The sequence below is a fragment of the Equus quagga genome, chromosome 20 (genome assembly GCF_021613505.1).
Source record: "Equus quagga isolate Etosha38 chromosome 20, UCLA_HA_Equagga_1.0, whole genome shotgun sequence".
NCBI lineage: Eukaryota > Metazoa > Chordata > Mammalia > Perissodactyla > Equidae > Equus > Equus quagga.
In genome coordinates, this window is record NC_060286.1 from 19,064,065 (window position 1) to 19,086,610 (window position 22,546).

The 22,546-nt window shown below is 35.7% G+C and overlaps 1 protein-coding gene across 2 annotated transcripts in view; it reads left to right on the forward strand.

The window, feature by feature from the left end:
- Positions 1-18,968, forward strand: part of YLPM1 (YLP motif containing 1) — a 61,512-nt gene extending 42,544 nt beyond the window's left edge. The window contains exons 12-21 of one of the 2 annotated variants that reach the window (XM_046647242.1): positions 821-883; positions 1,175-1,294; positions 1,540-1,716; positions 1,804-1,887; positions 2,170-2,253; positions 4,751-4,831; positions 7,988-8,039; positions 13,131-13,261; positions 18,043-18,225; positions 18,557-18,968. In XM_046647242.1, coding sequence (XP_046503198.1) covers positions 821-883; positions 1,175-1,294; positions 1,540-1,716; positions 1,804-1,887; positions 2,170-2,253; positions 4,751-4,831; positions 7,988-8,039; positions 13,131-13,261; positions 18,043-18,189 — 939 coding nt within the window. In that variant the 3' untranslated portion in view covers positions 18,190-18,225; positions 18,557-18,968. Of the gene's footprint in view, positions 1-820; positions 884-1,174; positions 1,295-1,539; positions 1,717-1,803; positions 1,888-2,169; positions 2,254-4,750; positions 4,832-7,987; positions 8,040-13,130; positions 13,262-18,042; positions 18,226-18,556 lie in introns of those variants that run through there. The other variant, XR_006886300.1, reaches the window with a different exon arrangement.
- Positions 18,969-22,546: the final 3,578 nt, after the last annotated feature.

The following is a 22,546-nucleotide window of genomic DNA, read 5'->3' on the forward strand; positions in this document are numbered from 1 at the left end:
TCATAGGTGTGTTCCCATTGTTTCTTCTGGAGTTAGTTTCATTAGACTGTGTCCTTCTAGGGATTCGTCCATTTCATCTAAGTTATCTAATTTGTTGGTATACAATTGTTCATACTATTCCTTTATAACTGTTTTTTATTTTTGTAGAGTTAGCAGTCATGTCCTCTCATTTCTGATTCTAGTAATTTAAGTCTTCTCTCTTTTTTTCTTAGTCTAGTCAAAATTTTGTCAATTTTGTTGATCTTTTCAAAGACCAGCTTTTGGTTCCATTGATTTTTCCTTATTGTTTTTCTGTTCTCTATTTTATTAACTTATTCTCTAATATTTATTATTTCCTTCCTTCTGCTTGTTTTAGGTTTAGTTTCTTCTTCCTTTTCCGATGTCTTAAAGTGAAAGGTTAGGTTCTTGATTTGAGATCTTCCTTCTTTCTTAATATGGGCATTTATACTGATAAATGTCCTTATAAGCACTCCTTTATCTCCATCCCATAAGTTTTGATATGTTGCACCTTTATTTTTATTTATCTCAAAGTATTTTCTGATTTTTCTTTTGATTTCTTCTTTGACCCATTGGTTATTTAGAAGTATGGTGTTTAATTTCCACATTGTTGTAAGTTTCCAAAATTTTTCTTAGTATTAATTTCTAATTTTAATTCATTGTGGTCAGAGACATACTTTATATTATTTCTATCCTTTCATATTTAGGGTTTGTTTCATGGCCTATCATATGGTCTGTCCTGGAGATTTATAGGTCATTTTTAACTATAAGATCTCATTGTAAAAAAATCCTCTCTGAGTGATTTTTTTTCATTGTGTTTCAGATTGTGGTTATAATGAGAGGATTGCCTGGCAGTGGAAAGACACATGTTGCAAAACTTATTCGAGTGAGTATGGGAAAGCCAAAGGATCAGTTGCTTTTGTTAGACACTTGTCTTCTTAGCAAGCAGTGTCATATCGATACAGATATTTCCCATTTGGTCCATTCTAGTTGGCCCATGTGGTAGATGCTGTCCTGTATAAATTTTGATCTGCTTAGACAAATATTTTTGCCTCTGCTTGACTTGAAACCCTCAGAAGATTGCATATTATTTAGTCACGAGAAGGAACTTTGGTGTGAGCATTCATTAATTTATTCCATAAATTCTCTTGAACTTTCTTGACTGTGTGATTCTTAGGATAAGGAGGTAGAATTTGGAGGACCTGCACCCAGAGTTCTAAGCCTGGATGATTACTTCATCACTGAAGTGGAAAAAGAAGAAAAAGATCCAGATTCTGGGAAAAAAGTGAAAAAGAAGGTATGGTATATTCCTCCCAGAGTACATCCTGATTCATTAATAGTATTGAAAGGAAAACATATTCAGAGAAAAATGTGGCTTTTTTGAAGAAAAAGAAAGACCTCCCTCTTTTTTGAACACAAACTGTAGTACTCAGGTGTGAAGGAAAGACTACAAAGTCCTCTCTGTCCAGACACTAGCCGGGGAAGAAGTTTAGGATGATTCTTTGCTTTTGCTAACTCCCTATCTCTTTCGGGGGATCTTAGGTAATGGAATATGAATATGAAGCTGAGATGGAGGAGACTTACCGCACCAGCATGTTCAAAACTTTCAAAAAGACTCTGGATGATGGCTTTTTCCCCTTCATCATCCTGGATGCCATCAACGACAGAGTTAGACATTTTGACCAGTTTTGGAGTGCAGCAAAAACCAAGGGATTTGAGGTATAGACTTAAAAGAACTTTAGAGTACTTTGTGTTACCACGTAAGGGCTGCATTTGTTTGCCTAATCATTATTTATTCTTTCTTAGGTATATTTGGCCGAAATGACTGCAGATAACCAGACTTGTGGCAAGAGAAATATTCATGGAAGGAAGCTTAAAGAAATAAATAAGGTGATTTTTGGAAACATAGAAGGTGGTGTATTCTAAACCTCATTTTGTCTGTATCATAACTGTTTTCTGAAGTTCTTGTTTATCCCCTCTACTTTCAGAGTTTCCTTTCTACCTGCCTTAGGAAATCTTTCTTATCCTTTGTATCTAAGTGAAACAGTTGGCCTTGCTCTTCCTAGAACTAGCTTGCTAGACACAGTATTAGTTAAATTTGTCTTGGATGCTCATTTGGTCTTTCTTTGAGTAGTTTACAGGCATAGCTTGACCTTCTGAATCTCTCAATAGATGGCCGATCACTGGGAAACTGCACCTCGTCATATGATGCGTCTGGATATTCGTTCATTGCTGCAAGATGCTGCTATTGAAGAGGTGAGTGTCCTTTGGCTCAAAAGTAGTGCAGAAATGAACTGTTTTTCACCTTTTTTACTTTGGAAAAATTTTAAACTACAGAAAAGTAGCATGAATAGTTTAAGAACATCTGTGCAACTTTCACTGAGATTCTCCAATTGTTAATATTTTGCTACATTTTTCTCTATATAGGTATATACGTATTATTATTATTACTACTACTGTTATCAATATTATTGTGGAATGATTTGAGAGTTTAGTTGCAGAACTCATAACCCTTCACCCTAAATGTTTCAGTAGGTATCTCCCAAGAACAAGGGCATTCTCTTATAAAACCAGAAGTCTCAATTATCAAGTTCAGGAAATTTAATATTGATAAAATACTGTATTAAGTAATATAAATTTCCTGAATTAGTCTCATATATAGTCCATATTCAGATTTCGCCAGTTTTTCCCATAATGTGCTTTATAGCAATTAAAAAAAAATCCAGGGGTCAGCCCCACGGCCAAGTGGTTAAGTTTGCACACTTTACTTCGGTGACCCTGGGTTCGCAGGTTCAGATCCTGGGCGTGGACCTACACACCGCTCACCAAGTCAAGCTTTGGCAGCATCCCACGTAGAAGAACTGGAATGACTTGCAACTAGGATGTACAGCTATGTACTGGGTCTTTGGGGAGATTAAAAAAAAAGACGAAGAATGGCAACAGATGTTAGCTCAGGGTCAATCTTCCTCACCAAAAAAAAATGTGTATATATTTTTTTAAAAATCCAGGATCCAATCGTTTTAATATAAAAAAATAGTTTCTCAGCCATGTTTTTGTCATGAAAGATAAAGAATTTTTGAAGAGTATACTCCAGTTGTTTTGTAGAATGACCCTCAATTTGAGTTTTTCCAGTTGTTTCCACATGATTAGGTTTAGGTTAAACATTAGCAGGAATGCTACATAAGTGATGTGTCCCCAGGAGCTATATCATGTCATTTCATTTCATTATTGGTGGTTTAAATGTTGATCACTTGGTTCAGGGGGTAGCCATTAAATTTTTCTACTTTTTTCCTTTGTAATTAAGTAATCTGTAGGGAGATAATCTGAAACTGTTAATATCCTTTTCCCAACAAATTTTTGCTCATTGATAATTCTTCCCTACATCACTTATTAATTTGGTGAAAGTAAATCTTCATCATGGAAAAGGAGAGATTTTTCTCTTTTAATCTGTTGTGTTCTTCTGTTTCATTTGACCTCCTATGAATGAGAGTTATCTATATTCAATGTTGTCATTATATTTTTATGTGTTTTTGCCTCCCATACCACTCCCCTTTCCTTCTGGCTTCTGCCCCCACCATTCTCCAGTGACTCTCTCACCGAAGATTTCTATGAACTCTTTGGAAGAGAATTGGACAGTTCTCTTCTCCTGTTGCTTAATTTTGCAACCACATGTGACATAGTTGACCTTGTCCACCTTCTTGGAAACATTTTTCTGTTGGCTTCTGTGAGTTCATCTTCTCCTAGTTTTCCTCAGGCCTCTCTGACTATTGCTCTTCAGACCCCTTTGCTGGCTTCTCTTGCTATCCAGTTCTTGAACGTTGGGGTTCTTTAAGGCTCTATCTATCCTAGGCTCTATTTTCATTCTGCACATTCTATATAGGTAATCTTAATCTTTCTGGTAGTGGCTTGGATTTGCACTTATATGCCCTTAATATTAAATTGTAAAGACTGTTATGAATTTTATCAATATCTTAACAGTAAATATATGTAAGTGGAAGGATTATGAGTGATTTTTATAATTCCACTATTATTTTCCAAATTCTTCACCAAAACACATCTTTACCTTAGTACACCTCAAACTCAACCTATCCAATATGTAATTCATCCAGACCTGTTCCTCTTCTAGTATTCTCTATTTTAGTTCTTAGATCCACCAGTCACTTGGTTGCTGAAACCTTAACTTTTTACTTTCCATTATCCTTGATTCTTTACTCTCCATTAAACCAACATTCGACCCTATCCCTCCGCTATGTAGTCAGTCTTCACGTTTTGTTAATTTTAACTTAAAAATACTTATCTAATCCATCTACTCTCTGTTTGCATTGCTACCATTCTGGGTCGAGCTACTATCATCTTTTCATTATACCCTTTCCTACATTTTGAAATTTGAATCATGTGCATGTTTTATTTGGTTGGAAAAATACTTGCTAAAGTTTTAAAAAGAAATCCTAGTAATCCATAGGCATTCAAAACAGAAAACCATCAACTTAGAACAGATCATTATACTCAACTTGATATGGAATTATGAAGATGGATATCCCAGGAAAAGGAAAGGCATTCTGTCTTTTATCAGTTCTATTTCAAAGTTTAGGGTGTTAAAAATTACTTTGTATGTAACAGTGAATCTGTGATAACTTGTTCTGGGCAACTATACTCATTTCAAATTTCAGTGAGGGACTCAACATTTTCCTAAATGTTAGCTCAATCTTTTTTTTCTCTTTTTTTTTTTTTGATGATTATTGGGGTGGTGTAGGTAGAGATGGAAGATTTTGATGCAAATATCGAAGAACAGAAGGAAGAAAAGAAAGATGCAGAGGAAGAGGAAAGCGAACTGGTAGGAGACAGACCAACCACTTTGAACAAAGTGTCTCTTTATTAAAATACTTAAGGGTTTAAATTCAGATCTGTGGTCAGATTACTACTGTTGATATGCACCTTAATGGTAAAAGTTTCCATGATCATCTTCAAGGAGACTTTGGATACTTTTTATTTTTCCCCTGACCAAAAGAGCCTTCTACTGTGTTATTACAAGAAAATTTTAAGAATGCTAAGAAACGTACACTTGTATTCACTTATCTATTTGTGGGTAGCATTAGGAGAGTATACTTTTTAAGAAAATCAATTAGATATGAAAGGGCCTTCTTACATTCCAGCAGATAATGTGGTACAGCCTACCCAACATATGCATAATTGTCTCTTCTTTGCTACAAGATCTCAAAATTGAGTTTCTGTCAACTGAAGGAAAGGAACTTATTGAATGTTTTGCAGAGAGTTTCCACTGACTGCTGGATTTGTTCTTCTGCATTTTATCCTATTAAGTGATGGGGAAAATGATTTGACTGTGTAGGCAATGCATTTTGCTTAGGCTGATTAGAGGCTTATGTAGTATGAGTTCAAAGTTCCCGTGTACCTACTGTAAATGCTTTTGATCACACCTCTGTAGAGATGTTTGTCTTACCCTGTCATTCAAGAATATGTGACCTATAGAGTTATGTTACTTTTCAGTGTTTGCTAATGAGGTACAGAAAATAGCAATGCCTTGGAATAATAGTGTTGCTTTTTTAATTCAAAATATTATTTGGTTTATTTAATATTTTAGCCCTTGCTAAAGCTGCTTCTCATATTCTTCTGAAAATGTACAAAGCGAGAACTCTGATTCTTACCCCCTAGAGAATACAGGCTCTCTAAGGAGTGGTCTCATCAAACCCGTGTGTGATATAGAGGACTCTGGATAGAAACTGTGTGTTCATATAGAGATGGTGTCAACCTCTACATTCTTAGATTTCATATGTGGATTAAAAAATAAGCTTTAAAGTTAATGACATTTGAGTCTCAGTATGTTTTTTTTCTTTAAATGAAGTATTTTTCTTAATTAGGTTGTATTTTGACATATATGATCTAAAATGTAGGCAGGAAATTCACATAAAGGTCCACGCTGTTCTGGAATATGGCTAATGACCTCTTTAGCTCCTTACAGCGTGTGTACTAGAAAATGATCATGTGAAAAGTCTATAATGTTAGCTTTCTGAAGCTCCGTCTTCCTTTTGTGGAGATTTCAGTTCAGGATATGGTTCATAACATCTGACTTGCTTAGGTTCAGGGCAAAACTTGGAACTTCTAATTGAATTTACTCTTATTTCTAAAATTGAAACACACTGTAATACTGTATTTTTACATCAGGAAAAATGGCAAGGAAGCCTTAGCCCTCTACCCTGCTGGACTATCTCTTTTATTTCCAAGTAGCCTAACATTTCAAGCAGTGAGAAGATGATATAGTTTTAAGGAAGAACAGGGTGGTTCCAGCAGGGGGAAATTAATATACTCGTTTTGCTTATCTTTATGTTTTAAAACTTCTCTTAACCCATTCAAAAATGCAGAATCCAGATCTTCTACTGTTGGGTTCTATTCCAAGAGTAAAAGATTCTTGGAAAATTTTAACCAAAGGGTTAAGAGCAAGTCTCATGTCATTTAGACCATTTTAATGAAATTCTCAATAAACTGCATTTTCTACTCTGTACTGATTACTACAGCCAGCCGGATGAAATCCAAACTTTACTTGGTTAAGAGAATCCTTTTTGGGGACCACTGGTATGATATTTTGCCTTCTTTAGTGCTTCAGTGAACCTAGTAGATATGGCTCAGAATTTATGAATATATTATTCTAGTGATGCTTAAGGTTTTCAGATGATTTTTGGGATATAACTTGTACACATTTCATCAGTACTTTTAGCACATCACTTCAGATAGCTTTGTCTTGGTTTGTTCTAAAAATGTATCTGGAAAAGATATAATTTATAAACTGAAATACTATAATAAGTTAAAATTGAATTATTAGTCTGGCTTAAAGACTAGAAATGTATAAAACCTACAGGTTTCCTGGAAGAATGATGATGCTCTAGTAAACTCTTACACAGAAGCTATTGTCATGATATGTTCAGCATACTTTCCAACTTACCTGCGTGTCAGACTGTTCTATGAACTTGAACATTCCCAATAGTAGAGAGATACATTGATTCTTAAAAGAAGATGCTGACACCTTTGATGAATCTGTCCTATAAAATAAGTCCTAATACTAAAGTTCTGTATGTTAGAATCTAATAGAGAACAGAGTCCAAATAACGAAAAAGGGGAATCATACTAAATTATGTGGAAAAACCACACACTTGCTAGGTGAATAAACTGAAAGGATTACTACATAGTTAAATAGGTACGTTGGGAAATTTGAAAATCTTATGGGACTTTATTTGAAATAAACCACCCAGTTATTTTATTCAATAAGATGTAAATTGCCTGTGGAAATTTCTGGTTTTTCATATAATAGGAAAATGTAATTTTAAAAGACATCAGAAATAATCATCTAGTTTCCGACTGATGAAAAAAAATGCTCTGAGATTGATTCAGTAAAATTAGCCTGTGTAAGATCTAACTGGTAAATGGATTGAGTCATTTTAAAATGAAGTTGAACTTCATAATTGTGTTCAGTGATACCAAGTTTTCTCCTTCCTTTTGAGTATTTAAAATTATACTGAAATATAAAGTAACAGTCTTGAAGAACACTCTTTGGACCTCATGGCTACTATCACTTGAGAATAGCAGTTGTATTTAGAAAATAACCTATCTAGTATTATAAATCTTCTGCTATCCTGAATGATATTAATATTAGCACAGTAACGACCGTACATTCTTGCCATATTTGCTATACAGCTGTTGTTCAGACTACGATTGTGTGTCCTGAACTGTAGCTGCCTCAAAGCGCCTTCATTACACTATTCTGGAGTGACTCCTCTGAAATCTGGGCAGTGAAGTTTGGTGAATTTGGTAATTCAGTTTCTTCAAAGATAATGAGACTGTGTTTTCTCTAGGAATATATTTGTAACTAGTGAGTGGAAACTGAATCCATTCCCAGTTTTAATGCTTTTCCAATTCAAAAGTGATATGCATGTATGTGTCTCTTTCTAACCCTTCGAGCTTCTCTCTGTGTACGATTTAGGGTTACATTCCGAAAAGCAAATGGGAGATGGACACATCTGAGGCAAAGCTAGGTGGGTATTTCCTTTTTCCTGTTTTTATATGTGATACCTCATGGTAATGGTCATAGATCTTTCTGCTGTAACAAGAACAAATTTCCCCAAATCTCTGCTTAAACCAAGATTTCTGGCCTACTTTACATCCTCAGTCTATTTTGCTAGCTTTCACTTTAACTAGTTATATCTTGTGACAGAGTGAAAGAAGAGTATTTTAAAGGATCAACCTTCAGTTCCATTTGAGGTTTTTAGAGTAAACAGAAATATGTGATAAATTTAGTAATAAAATACTTCTAAAATCTATTATATTAAAATCCATTCTTTTATATTAATGAGAAATGTTGGTGCTGAGATTTCTGCTTTTGTAAGAGAACATTTAACTGCAATCCAAAGTTGAACCTGATTGTGAATACTTTGGGCAATAATAGTAGTAATAATAAATATTGAAGTTTAAAAATTAATTAAAAGGCAGTTATTTTCCTTGTATAATTAGAGTTTCTGGATGGAGGGAGGTAGGGATATAATTCAGGTTTTTGAGGAGCCCTCTCTATAAGATTTCATTAAAATTTTTCTTCAACTTTAGTGCCAGATTACATGGTAAACTGGATAAAATGATTGTCTAAAGCAAAAATTGGAGTTGCTTAATGTGAGGTTATCTGTCAAGCAGAAAATCATACATATCCAATGGATTTTCCTCCAATATTTCATGGTAATACTGCAGAATGTTTTCAGTTTGGTTCTTTTTTTGACCTTAAGAGAGCCATTTAATATGTTGATTAAGATATATTAATAAATCATCTAAGAAAATGTGATAAGGACTTTTTGAAAGATTGACCTTACTAATGTATGAAGTATGACTGTCAGTTTCTGCGTTTCTCTTCCTGGTATCATGCAAAACTGAAGTAATGATCTAAATAACTTAAATTTGTAGAACAAATTTGAGTCATTTAGTTGCTTCACTGTTTGGGACACATTGTCTGTGTTTCTGACATCAGAGGGGTGTATTTTACACACAGTTGCGTAGGCTCTGCCTTTCATTTTACGTAACTCTTCATGTTAGCAATTGATGTTGACCTATTTTAAAAGTTCCTATGTTAAAAGATAGTTCCATAAACTGTAGTATTAATATATTATTGGGATAGGTGCTTTGTTGTAAAGCCTAGAATTTTCTTCTAGCGTATGTTATGTGAAATTATATATGGTTACTGACATATATTCTTCCACTAGTCTTCCCCTCTGTGGGAAATCCTAATAAAAACCAACTATCTCCTTCCCTAAACCTTTAAGTGTTTAAGCGTAATTAAATATGTAGGAAAATAATCGCACATTACTTTTTTAATAATAATGCTTTAGATCTGCTTATTTTGACATTAGATTAAGTCTATCTGAAGTTTGGTACTTGTAGAATAACTTGTAAGACTGTAAGATCGTTTTCATCTTCTCCAGTTCTCTAAATAGTGATTATCTTTTGGGGTAACAAGAGATTATAAATAGAGACAAAGGGATTATAAAATAAACATTTTAGCTAAACATATAATCTTCAGAGGCCTTATGTGTAATATGTCATCTAGAATAATACTTTTTTAAACTTGAACTAGTCCATTTTCTATTTTCCTTTCTAATTTCTAAAGAGCAAGGAAAATGGAATTCAGTTATGATGATTATTCAAGAAAACATGATATTAATTTTGGTACTGATTCTGGGAAAAATTCTTGCCTATCTACCATTTGCTTCTCAGAAAATACGTTTTATCCAAATTCAGTGCATTTCAAAGACAATGTTAGATAGTGAATTCCAGAAATTGATTTGTTAAATAAACCATTTCAGTTAAAGGCACTGAAGATCTAGTAATGAATCTAGAAAATAAATTCTATCATGTTTGCAGTTGGGTTTTTGTTTGTTTTTAATAAGAGTGATGGTGATGTTTCATATAATGACTTGCATCTTGCACCACTGTGTTATCTTAAGAGCTAACCCACCTGTGGAGGAAGGCAAATTAAGTGTGAGCATTCTTGAAATTGCTTGCTTCTTTGAGATTGGTCCATGGAGCCAATTGAGAAGAAGATTCTTGTCTAAAATATGAGGATCTTCATCTGAGAATTAGCCCATTTATGTTGCCTTCCTTATCATAACAAATTCAATAGATTTGATTACCGGGTACAATTTATTTTTCTGAGTACTTTACTTACATTCTTACGTTAATCTTGGTAACATGACTATGATGAGTGGAAACATATTAAGATTTAGCAGTGTTACACATTGAGCCAGAAGAGCTGAATCTATAACTGAGGAATTTTGATTCACAAATGAGTTGACCAATGAGAAAATACTCACCTATAATCTTTCAAACAGCTAGTTAAATCTCATTGCAGATTCTTGATCTATGTTCATTAAGTATAGTATACAGTTCAACCTATGTGGGAGGGTTAAATTGGAAGTGGTGTAATTTTAGAAAAATTCAGAAGTGGCCTGAGCTACATCTGGCATGAGTGTCATGGAGTTGTTGAAGCCTGCCTGTGGCCCACCTTCAGTTACACCTAACTGGCTCTTTCCCAGCTGGGACACAGGCACCCTGATGCAAGGGTGGGTGTTACATGCCGCATCAGATGCTGAGATTCAGCATTGAAGCTACTTAAATTCCAATAACATTTTGGTTTCTCAAACTGTGAGATACCAAAAGAATATTTGAAACTGTTATCATCCTAATTTAGGTTTCTCCGTACTTAAAAAAGCACAAAGTGCTTTTGCTTTTCTCGTCTCTGTCATTTGTCTCTGCTTATGAGTTACTGTGTATTGGCCTTCTACACGTCAGGCAGTTTCATCTCTTCACAATTGGAATGCAATTATTATTTTTATAGGCACATAACCCTTGTATGTTCACCATGAACAAATTTTCAGAAATGCTATTTATGTGTAGAAAATACATAGATGTATCTTAAAATTTTTCCTGTTGTGCTATATTATAATAATATATACAGTTTTGAAGATGTGGTAAAGTTCTGTGACCTGCCAGGTTGAATATATAAACTTCCATCTTCATCTTAAAACTTCATCTTTTGAAACTCAGACCTCTGAAAATCATTAGTATTGAGTGTGTTGGACACCAGTCGTCTTCTGTCATTAACACCCCAGATTCCTCTTCCCTCGCCTTATGCATACATCTGTGTGTTGGGTTTCCAGGATGCCATGTGGAAGAGGTATGAACCTTTCTTCAGCCCCAAGAAGGAAGCTTTAAACATGTTGTGCAAAATAAAATTTCAGATTAAACATTACAAACAAGGGTGGTCAGACTAGAAACACATGCTCTTGTGAACTTCCGTGTTGCAAATATGGGACTCCTGGTTTTGTAACTCCTGTCATATAACCAGTGTATGAGGAAAAGTTCTTGCAGTTTTCACACTGCCCTTCTGCATTGCTGCCTGGCCAAGCTCTGTTCTTGGAATTGAAATATGAAGTTTTTCTTTTGAAGTATGTTAATATTGAAGTTGATCTTATTAAGTTTAGAAATCCTTTCAGGTTTATTTAATAATAAGTGTGTTGGAGCTTCCGGCTCTTCTGGTAATACTGTACACTGTTGAACTGAGAATGGTTTTATTGTTTGTGAGACTTTCTTGTTTTTCTAATATCATATCCTGTGTCCCTGTGCAATCAAGGGGTCACTTCTTTAAGAGCTTGTATAATATAGCCTGTCATATACATGTAGATAGAGCCATTTGGTACAGCATGTACTTTACAGAGGTGATTAGGACTATTTCTGTTGAGCTCATCCATGTTAAAATTTTCCCAATGTGATATAAAAATTTCTTGAGTTTTGTAAAATGTTGTAGTTTGCCTTGCTGATTTTTCACTAATATTGCTCTTATGGGGAAAGGGTTTAGGAAATAAAAGCTTTGCCAAGTATGCAAAATCTTACTGGTTTTTGAAGCCTGTATGGTATGGTACCGTTAGTTGGGTATGAAACTTCTTCATTTGAAGCATAAACTCACCCTTCTTCCTGCTACTGCTTTCATTATACTTTTCTTCTCATATCAAGTTCTCTCCAACCTGGTGCCTAAAATATTTCCGTTATATACACTCTGCACCCTTTATGGAGTTCAATGAAGTGTGGTTATTGTGTGTTTCTGAAGTTTTTAGGTTTTCCTTTACTGACCTGCTTAATATCATTGTGTTTATATAACTACAGATGATTCAAAACTTTAGTGCTTCAGTATAGCTAAAAATATATATAACTCATAATATTTCACATGTAGAATTCACAATCAGTATTAACAACCAATAAAAACAGACCACACATTTTCATTGCGTATTCTTCTTGAAGACATCTAAACTCATATCTCAAAATTTCTGAATCAGCAATCCCTGTTCATTTAATTGATTACGGTTTGGGGCTCTTGGAAAGCCTAGCCCTCTGAGATTGAGGATTCAGAAAGGAAATTCAGTTCCGGTCACTTTGGCTGACTAGCCCTTAGTTTCAGAATGGTCAACCTCACTTCACAGTTTAACCAAAGAAAATGGTGATTTGTACAATCACTTTACTTGTAAACGTTAACTCATGGCAAATACTCTCACAGTGGTCAAAATCTCAAGAAACTGTTAATCTAAAAACTTTTTAAACTTTAGCTTGGCTCATTAAGTTCTTGGTACTACCTGCTTTTCATATGACACAGTATCATACATGATTGTAGATCAAATGGGTAGTGTTAATATTGTGCTAAAGAAAAAAAAGAATGGAAGAAATTGTTTTTAGAAAAACTCAACTTTGCATTTTCCTTCAGAACATGAGAGCTGAAATGTGATTGGGGGAAGGGGAGGTGGTGCGAGGACAAGGACTCCAGGAGACAAGTGCCTTTTCTTGTTCTGCCCATATTTCTTACTTAAACCAACATCATAATGTAATGGCTGCCAGTATGGACACCAGATAAACAATCGAAATTACACAGAACTTGATATTATCTCAGCCAAGAAGATAGTTTGGATCTGCAAGTGATGCTGCTCTCAAAAATGTGGATGTGCCCTCTCACAGTGTTCCAGCCTTCTTTTCCCTTGTTTGTGTGTTGTGTGCAAACTCACACTCTCCCTTAATGCTGCGGCTCTGTGTTTGTCCCTCAGACAAGTTGGATGGCTTGAGAACTGGTGCTAAAAGGAAACGAGACTGGGAGGCAATTGCCAGCAGAATGGAGGATTATCTTCAGCTCCCTGATGATTATGATACTCGTGCTTCTGAGCCTGGGAAGAAGAGGGTAAGAGACTTTGTCAATAACCACTGACAGATGGAGGGCCCGTTTAGGCATCTGGTTTTAGAAAGCTATAGGAAAGTAATCATATGAATGCTACTTTTTTTAGAGTAATTTAGTTTATACTGTATCATGTTACACATCCCAAAAAGCGTCAAACCTTACAAATTATTAGAGCAGAATGTACAAGTAACTTAAAAAATGGGGAACAGGGGCCAGCCTGGTGGCACAGTGGTTAAGTTTGCACGTTCCGCTTCAGCATCCCAGGGTTCGCTGGTTCAGATCCCGGGTACAGACCTGGCACCACGTGGCAAGCTATGCTGTGGTAGGCATCCCACATATAAAGTAGAGGAAGATGGGCATGAATGTTAGCTCAGGGCCAGTCTTCCTCAGAAAAAAAGAGGAGGATTGGCAGATGTTAGCCCAGGGCTAATCTTCCCCCCCCCCCAAAAAAAAAGTGGGGAACAGAACCTCACATGCCTAGCATGTTGTCGACCTTAAAGGAGTCTGGAGTGGCCACTTCTGCCATTATGTCATGGGGCAAAAGAGCCAGATAACAGAGTAGAATGTTGAAGAGATTCTGTGGGACTTCTTAATGGATTAGATGTAGAGGGTCCAGGAGTGGGTGGAATCAAAGGTGACACTTCGGGGTTCTGCACTCCATATTTGTGCTTATCTGAGTGCCATCTACTGAGTTAGAGAAAACTGGGGGAGTCATAGGTTTGAAAATGAAAAATCAGAAGTTCAGTGAGGGACCAATTAAGTTAGAAATGATAATAGGACTCAGGACTCCAAAATTTAGAAGTTGAGATCGAGGTAAATCTTTCAAGAAGTAAAGAATAGTCAATTGTTCAGTGATACAAAGAAGACAAAGTAAATTGGGAACAGAGAAATGGCCATTGGATTTGGCAACATGAAGATCGTTGATGATTGATCAACAATCAGTCAGATTTTCTTAGAGAGTTGAGGGACAGAAGCCAGTTAGGAGCAGATTGAAGAAGGACTAGGAAATGAAGGAGTACAGCACAGCAAATGTAGACAACTTTCTGAGGAAGTTTTGTTATGAAAGGGAGCAGAGAAGTGAAGCCAGGGTGTTGGATAGGTCTTCTACATAGATGTCAATTCAATCAAAGTGATATTTGTGTGTATCTTTAAAACAAAATAACAAAGCAAGAGAGATCATATTATATATGCTTGGCATGTCTAATTTTCCAGCTAATCTGTCTTTATCTTTCTGTATAAGTATACACAGACCTGCTGTGCTTTTTAAATGTCTGCCTAGTGTGCCGTTATTTGGTTGTACATTCGGTTATTTATCCAGTCTCTTATTGGTAGATTCTTCTGCTGTTTTCATTTTATTGCTATTCGAAGTACTATGTGAAAGTCATGGTGCATATGCTTTGGCATCTCTTTGAAAGTATATCCCTAGGTTGGATTTTTAGCACTGAAACTGCAAGTTCATAGAATAGGATTTGTCATTTTGACAGATATTGTGAGATGGTTTTCCAAGAAGGTTACACCTATTTATACACCTGCATGTAAGTAAATGCCTGTTTTTCCACACTTGCACCAGCAGTGCTATCAAACTTTTTAACTTTTGACAATCTGATAGGTGAAAAAAATGGTGTCTCATTTTGCATTTCTTTAATTAAGAATGAGGTTGTGTATCATTTCTTTACCTTAACACATCATTTATTTTTTATGAATTTCCTCAGTACTTTAATATTAAAAGTTTATTGCAAGAGGAAAAAAATGCCAGTAAAACTTCATTTCAGTGGCTACCATTACAGAGAATTCCAGGTTTCAAAGTTCTTTCAGATACTTAGTCACTAGGCCCACCCTTGTCTACGTCGCTTGAGGGGCTAGGGGAACAGAGATTCCATTAGTGTATGGGCCCAGCTCCACTCAGGGACTACTTGTATTGATATCTCTTATTCCAGTTTTAAGTTTGGGGCAACAGAAGTAGAAATAGCTCTTCCTTGGGAATAATAATTTGGTGTAGTTGGTGACAGTGAATAATCTCAAATGAGAAATATTTTTCTCTAGTTTGTTTTTAGTCAGATAATTATCCTCCCTTCAATAAGGAGTATGTGATCCCGTGTAATGTACTTGGTAAGCTAGGTGGGCAAAGAGAACTGAGCTGTGCACATCTAGTTCTTTAAAGTGGCTCTTCTGTAACTCTCCTCCCCTGCCTCACACCCTCGTTTCAAATAGTTTTTAATTCTCAAACCACTCATCAGAGTCAACATCAGAGCACAAGCAGATCCTGCAGGCAGGTTCCTGGGATTAATTTCCACTATAACAAAAAGGCAGTTCTGTGGAGTTGATCTTATTAGAACTTTACCAAGTTGGCTAGGTTTTAAAATATACTTTATTTTTTAAAACTCTCACTTACCTTGGCTGTAAAATGGTAGCTCAAGTAGACTTTAATTTGTATTGCTTTGATGACTGTGGAAGGTGAATATTTCCCCTGTGTTGTTTGCTGAATTCATACATTTTAGAAATATTTTTAGTGACAGGGGATGAAATATAGGTACCTCAAACTCTTTGAGTGTTAGTTAAGATTTTTCTGTATTAAAACTTTTTTTTTTTTACCGTTAAGATAAATGGCAAAAAATTGAGATTGTAAATTTCAGTAAGAGTACCTCTAGGAAGATTAGGAGGGACACTGACATTTAAGAAGCCATTTCTAGCTGAAAGTCATTGTTCTGCTCCTTATATTCTTAGTGTTTTGGTAATCAGTCATTCATTCTGCAATGCTGAATGTCTGTGTCAGGTCTGTGGATGAAGCTTCCACCTCTGGTGGAAGAGTCCAACGTGTAAATAAATAATGTTGCTATGGCCTCAGTGTATATTAGAGATGTGAACAAAATACAGTAGTTTCCAAAATATTTTAATTTCAACTTTAAAATTTAAGCCATTTGTGCTAAAATATATTGCTTATTTAAAAAATAATTACGTACTTTTTCTTTGAATCTCATATTCTTTATTTAAATTTTAAAGACTTAGAATTTAAACTGTGAATTTAAAAATTAGCTCTTAGTTTGTTCAAGGTGAGATTGATGAGTGTGTTTAACTCTGTGCTAAGGATGTGCTGTGGACTGGTTACCATTTCTTTGTTCAGTGGCCACAATCTGTCTGTCCTTCATCCCTCTTACCCATTGTCATCTTTTGCTAAACTGACAGGGGGTGTATGAATCTGTCAGAATAAATACATCAGTATTAATGGGCAGAAGACCCAGAGATCTTTGTATACTTGTTACTTATCAGGCTTTTTAAAGGCCCATGACGGTAACTGAGCCATAGGTTTTCTACACACTAAAAATCTACTTTAAAAAGAGTCAGGTATTATCAATTTTTCCCCACTGCTATTACTATGTATCTTCTCTTTCGCCAAGTGGTTGCTGTTTGGAGAAGGCTAATCATTTCATTACCAGTCCTGTAAATAATAATAGGGAAGGTCCGTGTACCTCTAAGAGCAATAATGCATTTCCAGGTACAGTGTGAAGAGCATGGAGTATGCATGCTCTGGTTCCCTTTCCTTGTCACAGATAATAAATCACAAGCCATATTTAAAACACAGTCTCTGCAGACATTGGTACTGTGCACTGCAAACCAGTTTCATAGTCTTTCTTTAAGTATTTCACCTTTTACAGAATATATATCTGTTTATGTTTTTTAAATTATTAATATAAATATATTTTGTATATTATTAAAATTTATAATGTATCTGCTTATATTTTTAAATTATTAATATATGTAAGAATCTGTATTTTTTAATGTCAGAATACCAATAGAAAATATCCCTGATCTATATATTTGTAGTTATAATCTTGCCATAAATGATAGCAGTTGAGTGAGTCTCTTGGTCTCTTTATCTCATGAATGAAAGTAATAATAGCAGCTCCCTGTTTTCTAAGATTAAATTTCAAGAAATATTTATTGTGTGGAGACAAACAAAACTCAGTCCTTGATCTAGGGTGTTAATAATCTGTTAGGGAAGACAGATCTGTAAATGGATAATTGCAATATAGTGTGGAAGTTCAAAAGTAGACATGTCAAAATCCAGAAGTAACTCCAGGGAAGCAATGATTAATTGGATTGGCAAAGGACGAGAGGGATAAAGCAGGGGTTGATGACTAGACTCATGCCAGGTGGACAAGGTTAGGGCAAAGACATGTCAGGGAAAGAGGCTAGTATATGCAGGGTTACAGAGATGGGAAATGGCCCAGTGTGCTCTGAGAGCTAGAGTAATTTGTATTGCTTGTATAAAAATGCCACAGGCACTGCCCAGAGATGCTGCAGAATAGTAGACAGGGCCAGATCCAGAGGGGCCTGTGTGCTTGGATTTTATTCTGTAGGTAGGCGAAGGATTTAAAGCAGATGAGAGTCACAACTGTGTGTATTTTAGGGAGATCACTTTAGCAGAATGGATTGGAGGGAGTGAGAATGAAGCTAGGAAGACCAGGTAGAGGGTGATGCTTTACTTCAGGTAAAAAATGAGGTCAGGGAACTAAAAAGGAGGGACAGAGGAGATGGAGGGGACAGGCTGAGCCAAGAGCTGACCTGTTCAGGAGCAGGAATGGTTAGGACTTGGTGATTGACTAGAGTTTTCTTTCTGTAACTTAAGATATATGACTTTCACCAGTTCTCCCCAGTTAATTTCTAGTTTTTTAAACTCCTGGTTTCAAATTAGTTATCCTACCCTTTAGACTATCCGGAGAGGGAAGAGGCCCTTTACATATTTATTTTTCTTAAAGCCCAGCCTAATGCTATGTTCTTTTTAGGTGAGATGGGCAGACCTGGAAGAGAAGAAGGATGCAGATAGGAAAAGGGCCATAGGTTTTGTGGTCGGACAGACTGATTGGGAGAAGATCACAGATGAAAGTGGTCATCTGGCTGAAAAAGCCCTCAATCGAACCAAATATATATGAGACTTAGTTTTTGAACGGAGTCATTGTTCCTCTAAGGTAAGGGTACACAGTCATATAAATAGCCTACTGTGTGGTTGTTTTGAAGGGTTTGAAATAAAGAAGACAGCATGCTTTGCTATAAATGCTTCTCTTCTTGTATTGTTTTCTGGTTCTAAAAGAGTAAGTATGTGTGAGTTGCCAACATTTTAGTACAGAGTATTGGAAAAGGAAGCAATTTTCTGCATCCTGGCTCACTTATAAAAATATGAGACTTGAGAAAAGCTTGGATTTTGTAGATTTGGGAAGGAGTGGAGTGTTGAGATACTAAGGCCTACTGAACTTTCTGCTTGTTCTTTCCTGGAATGACAGCCTTTTCTTTTCTTTCCAGGTGGTTCGCTTTGAGGTGATCTGAAGCCAAGGCCTCATGGAGCTTCGTTATGTGTCACCTTGCTTCCACGTTTCAGTTTTTGTTTTGTTTCTACTGCTTTAGTTTTTTAAAGTTCTCCAGTGTCCCCAAGAGGTATTAGAATCTTGCTGTACCCAAGCAAGACATTAATTTTTCTTTTTAACTATTTTGGGGAGGGAGGGATAGCTTAACTGTTGAAGCCAGGTCGGGGTCTGCTGGAGGATTCCAACAGAAAATATTTCTTCCACTGTACAATGTCACAGACTATCTCTATCATCATCGCTTTGTGGCTGTTTTTGTTTTTTACTGTATGTAACTGGTAGCTGATTGTACTAGGATTTAAAAACAATAAACTTTCACGATAAAGCCGATGAGATTCATGGGCTATACAGCATGGGCCCTTTTCTCTTGTTTTCTTATTTTTATTTTTATTGCTTTTTTAATATGGTGTGTTCTGATTACATGCTAGCTGAACATCTCAAAACTTCTTTCCCATGGAATATTATGTAGCTTAATGATTCCATAGCGCGTGTTGTAAACATAAGGCTCAGTGATGTTCAACACAATCATCTTTGTTTTGCAGCTGAATTTTTTCTCTATCTTTGCATCTTGAAGACTACTAGAAACAATTTCAAATATTTATCAGTTCCCTGGAGCACATCTGTTCTGTAACATAGTGTTTTATCGTTTATTTTTTTGCTCCTCTCTCTGTTCCTCCCTCTCTTCTTTCCTTCCTCTTTTCAGTTTCTCCCTTCATGCTATATGTTTTGATTTTTCACTAATCTGGCTTTGACTCCTGGTGGATAGAACTGGTGTACTCCATGGAACTCAGGAGCTTGTTGCCTTTCTGCTGAACTTGAATTGTTGATTTTTTAATCAGGATTGCAGGGAAGGAGCGTGGAGACGCAGAGCCCTCTGGCAGGCAGCCTTTAGCCTGTCCCATTTTCAGGTTCTTGCCAGATTGCTCATTATTGGAAAGCATGGCCTTCTGCACAGAATTTCCTCTCTAGTGGATGGTACCAGGTGGAACCTAGAAACATACAGAGCTAAAACCCAAATATGATTCCTATTTAAAAACAGAAAAGGAGCTCTTTCCCCTTTTTCATTCTGCAAAGAAAAAAAAGTCATTTTCTACCACGAGAGAAGACAGATAAGAGCCTTCTTCTTCAGACACCATTTCCATTTTGTAATCCAACTCAGCATCTTGTAACTTTGCTCACAAAAGGCTTAAATATTTTGAAATGTTCACTTTTGGGCTACAGACAAAAACCTTTTAGTTTTATGACCTGCATTAAATACTGTGTGAATAGAGATAATATTTTTTTGCATTCAAATAGTATCACTTTGGGTTCAAGAACTTGAAATTATAGTACTGAAGACTAATTTAATGGGAAATCCTGACAACTTTCTGTACTTTTATCTTCTCTGAAATTCTGAATGTTTACACATAAGGGCTTGAAGTTCATTAACAAGTCAATATTGAATGTATAATTTGCTACATTGAATAACTTCCACTGTTTGTAGTATTTAACAAGCTACTTTGATTGCTTATTGGCCAACAATACATTTTTATGTCCTGATCTTTCTCAGCCGCCTTTATTATGTTGAGTGAAGGTACATTGCAAGATAGCCAATAGAATTATTGTTTGTTCAAAGACCCACTTACTAGATACTGAATCTGCCGAATGTCTGTTCTCATCAAAAATACTATTTCTAGAATATGTTCTCTAGTTCAGAAGAAAATGGAGGCATGTGTGTTCTTATAGAGGATGTTTTACTTCCGTTTTCTTAGAACCTTTTTATGTTCTGGCTGACAGTATTCAGAATGCCAATGAAATAAGAAGTGGTCATTACCCATGAATCATTTTAAATCCATCATGTTTTTGCTTTGCAGTCATGGCTTTGTGTCTGCGATCTTATGCCAAGAGGGGATGGGGGAGAGTGAACAGAGTTGGAAATGGCCTCTACCGATTTTTAGAAGATAAAGATTATCGTGACTTAGGGGATGAACATGGAATGTTTCCTACTGTAGGCAATTGGTATAACAAATAACCTCAATGAAAGGAGGTAAATGAAAAAAAGATTAGGCACCAAAAAGAAAGTAATAGAGCCTATCAGTTGATATTTGACTTTGCTAGTCCGATATGGGGCTAAGAAATTCTTAAATTTGCATCATCGCTAGAAGCAGAATAGAATAGAAAGTCCAAGAATATCTTGGAGAAATTTGGTGTGGGTAGAAAATGCCTTGATAACACAAATGTTTGAAGTTGATAAGAGATGTCCTTGGAGTACAGAGGACCAAACTTGGGTTCCATTTATTTGCTAGCATTTTACTGTTATTTTATTGTTTTCCTTATCATCTCAGAAAGCAGCTTAGTGTGTGTTTTAAAATTTTTATTTAATCGTCTTAAGTTTATTTAAAATCTTTTGTAGTGTCTTATGTCTTAATACAAAATAGTCTGATGTTGGGGAAAGTTCCTGAGATCTTTAACATTTCAGATCTTTTAAACTAAATGTAAAACTTCTCACTTCGGTGATTCAACTCTACTTGTAAACTCCCTGTGCAAGTAATTTGGTAGATGAGATGCAGAAATTTTTCTATTTGGGAATCACTTTTTTAGAGTTCAGTTGGCATATTCAAAATTTGTTGTAACTGATTACAGAGATCAAAAGCTGTCGATAATACACTAAGTAGTCTGTTTGTTAACACTTATTTGATTCACATAATTTTCTGAAAGTTCGAATTTGATTCAGATATCAGTGATTAATTCAGAAGTTTATTAGCAAAGATAAAGTCTTAAATTTTCTGGTTGGATTTATTTCCCTAGTGAAAGAATTCTGATTGTTGATTGGGCAAACCAAAGTAAGTGCCTTCTCATCTAGAGATCAAGTTTTAAATTCTGAATTGCATTGACTAAAAATTTCAACCTAAGTTTTCTTCCTTTGGAGGCGCCTCAGCTTTTTTGTTAAGTATTTCATCCTGCTAACTATGCAAGTTGCAGGTATTTTGGTAATAATAAGTGTCTGGAGCCTGGCTTACTGCTAAGAGTATAAAAGCAACAAGTTGTCAACTACAAAGAGACCATACAGCTGTTTCAGGTAGATTTTAGAGTTTAGAGCTACCAAAACTGAGATCAATTTTACTAAGCCATAGAAGAATGATTCCTCATTTTTATTATTATTGACAGACCCTAGTACAAGTTGAAGTTTCTCCCTTAGAAGCTATGTGACCTTAAGCAAATCATTTAATGTATCTGAGCTTCAGTTTCTTCATCTATAGAGTGAAAATAACAGAACTTACCTATTAAAGATTGCTGTGAGGAGTAGATTGAGATAATGCTTGTAAGCTCCTTGGCTCAGTAAAAGCTCAAAGATTGGTGGCTGTCATCATCATTATTACTTTTTAACTTGTTCTCGTATGTGCTTTTGAAATTCAAAATTTTCACTTGGCTTGAAGATAGTTGTCACCTTTTATAGTCAGCTACATGGACTGAGCCCTGCCATATGAAACAGTGCAGTGTGGGGGTGTGGGAGAGTACTAATTCAGAAGCATTTTCAGGGAACCGGGGAACCTGAGCTTCAGAACCAGTATGAAGGCTTAAGAGGCTTAGGTGCAAAGGCTGATTAATAAATACCCAGGAGGGGCTGAGTAGTAACAGAAAGCAGTTGCCAGACCACAGGCATGAACAAAGGTGAAGGCACTGAAGCCTTGATTTGCCTTGATTTTTATGTATTCAAAAAGAAAATAATTTTGTGAATAGGTAATATTTGTATGAATATATGATATAAAATTCAGAAGGTTCACGAGTGTGTATATTAAAGTCTTCCTTCCATCAAAACCCTCAGCCTCCCACTACCCCACCTGTAAAGGCAACCAGTGTTGCTGTTTCTTTTGTGTCCTTTCAGAAAAATTGTGTGAATAGGTGTTAAGTATTAATGTTTTTGTTTTGGTTTATCCAAATGGTAGAGTGC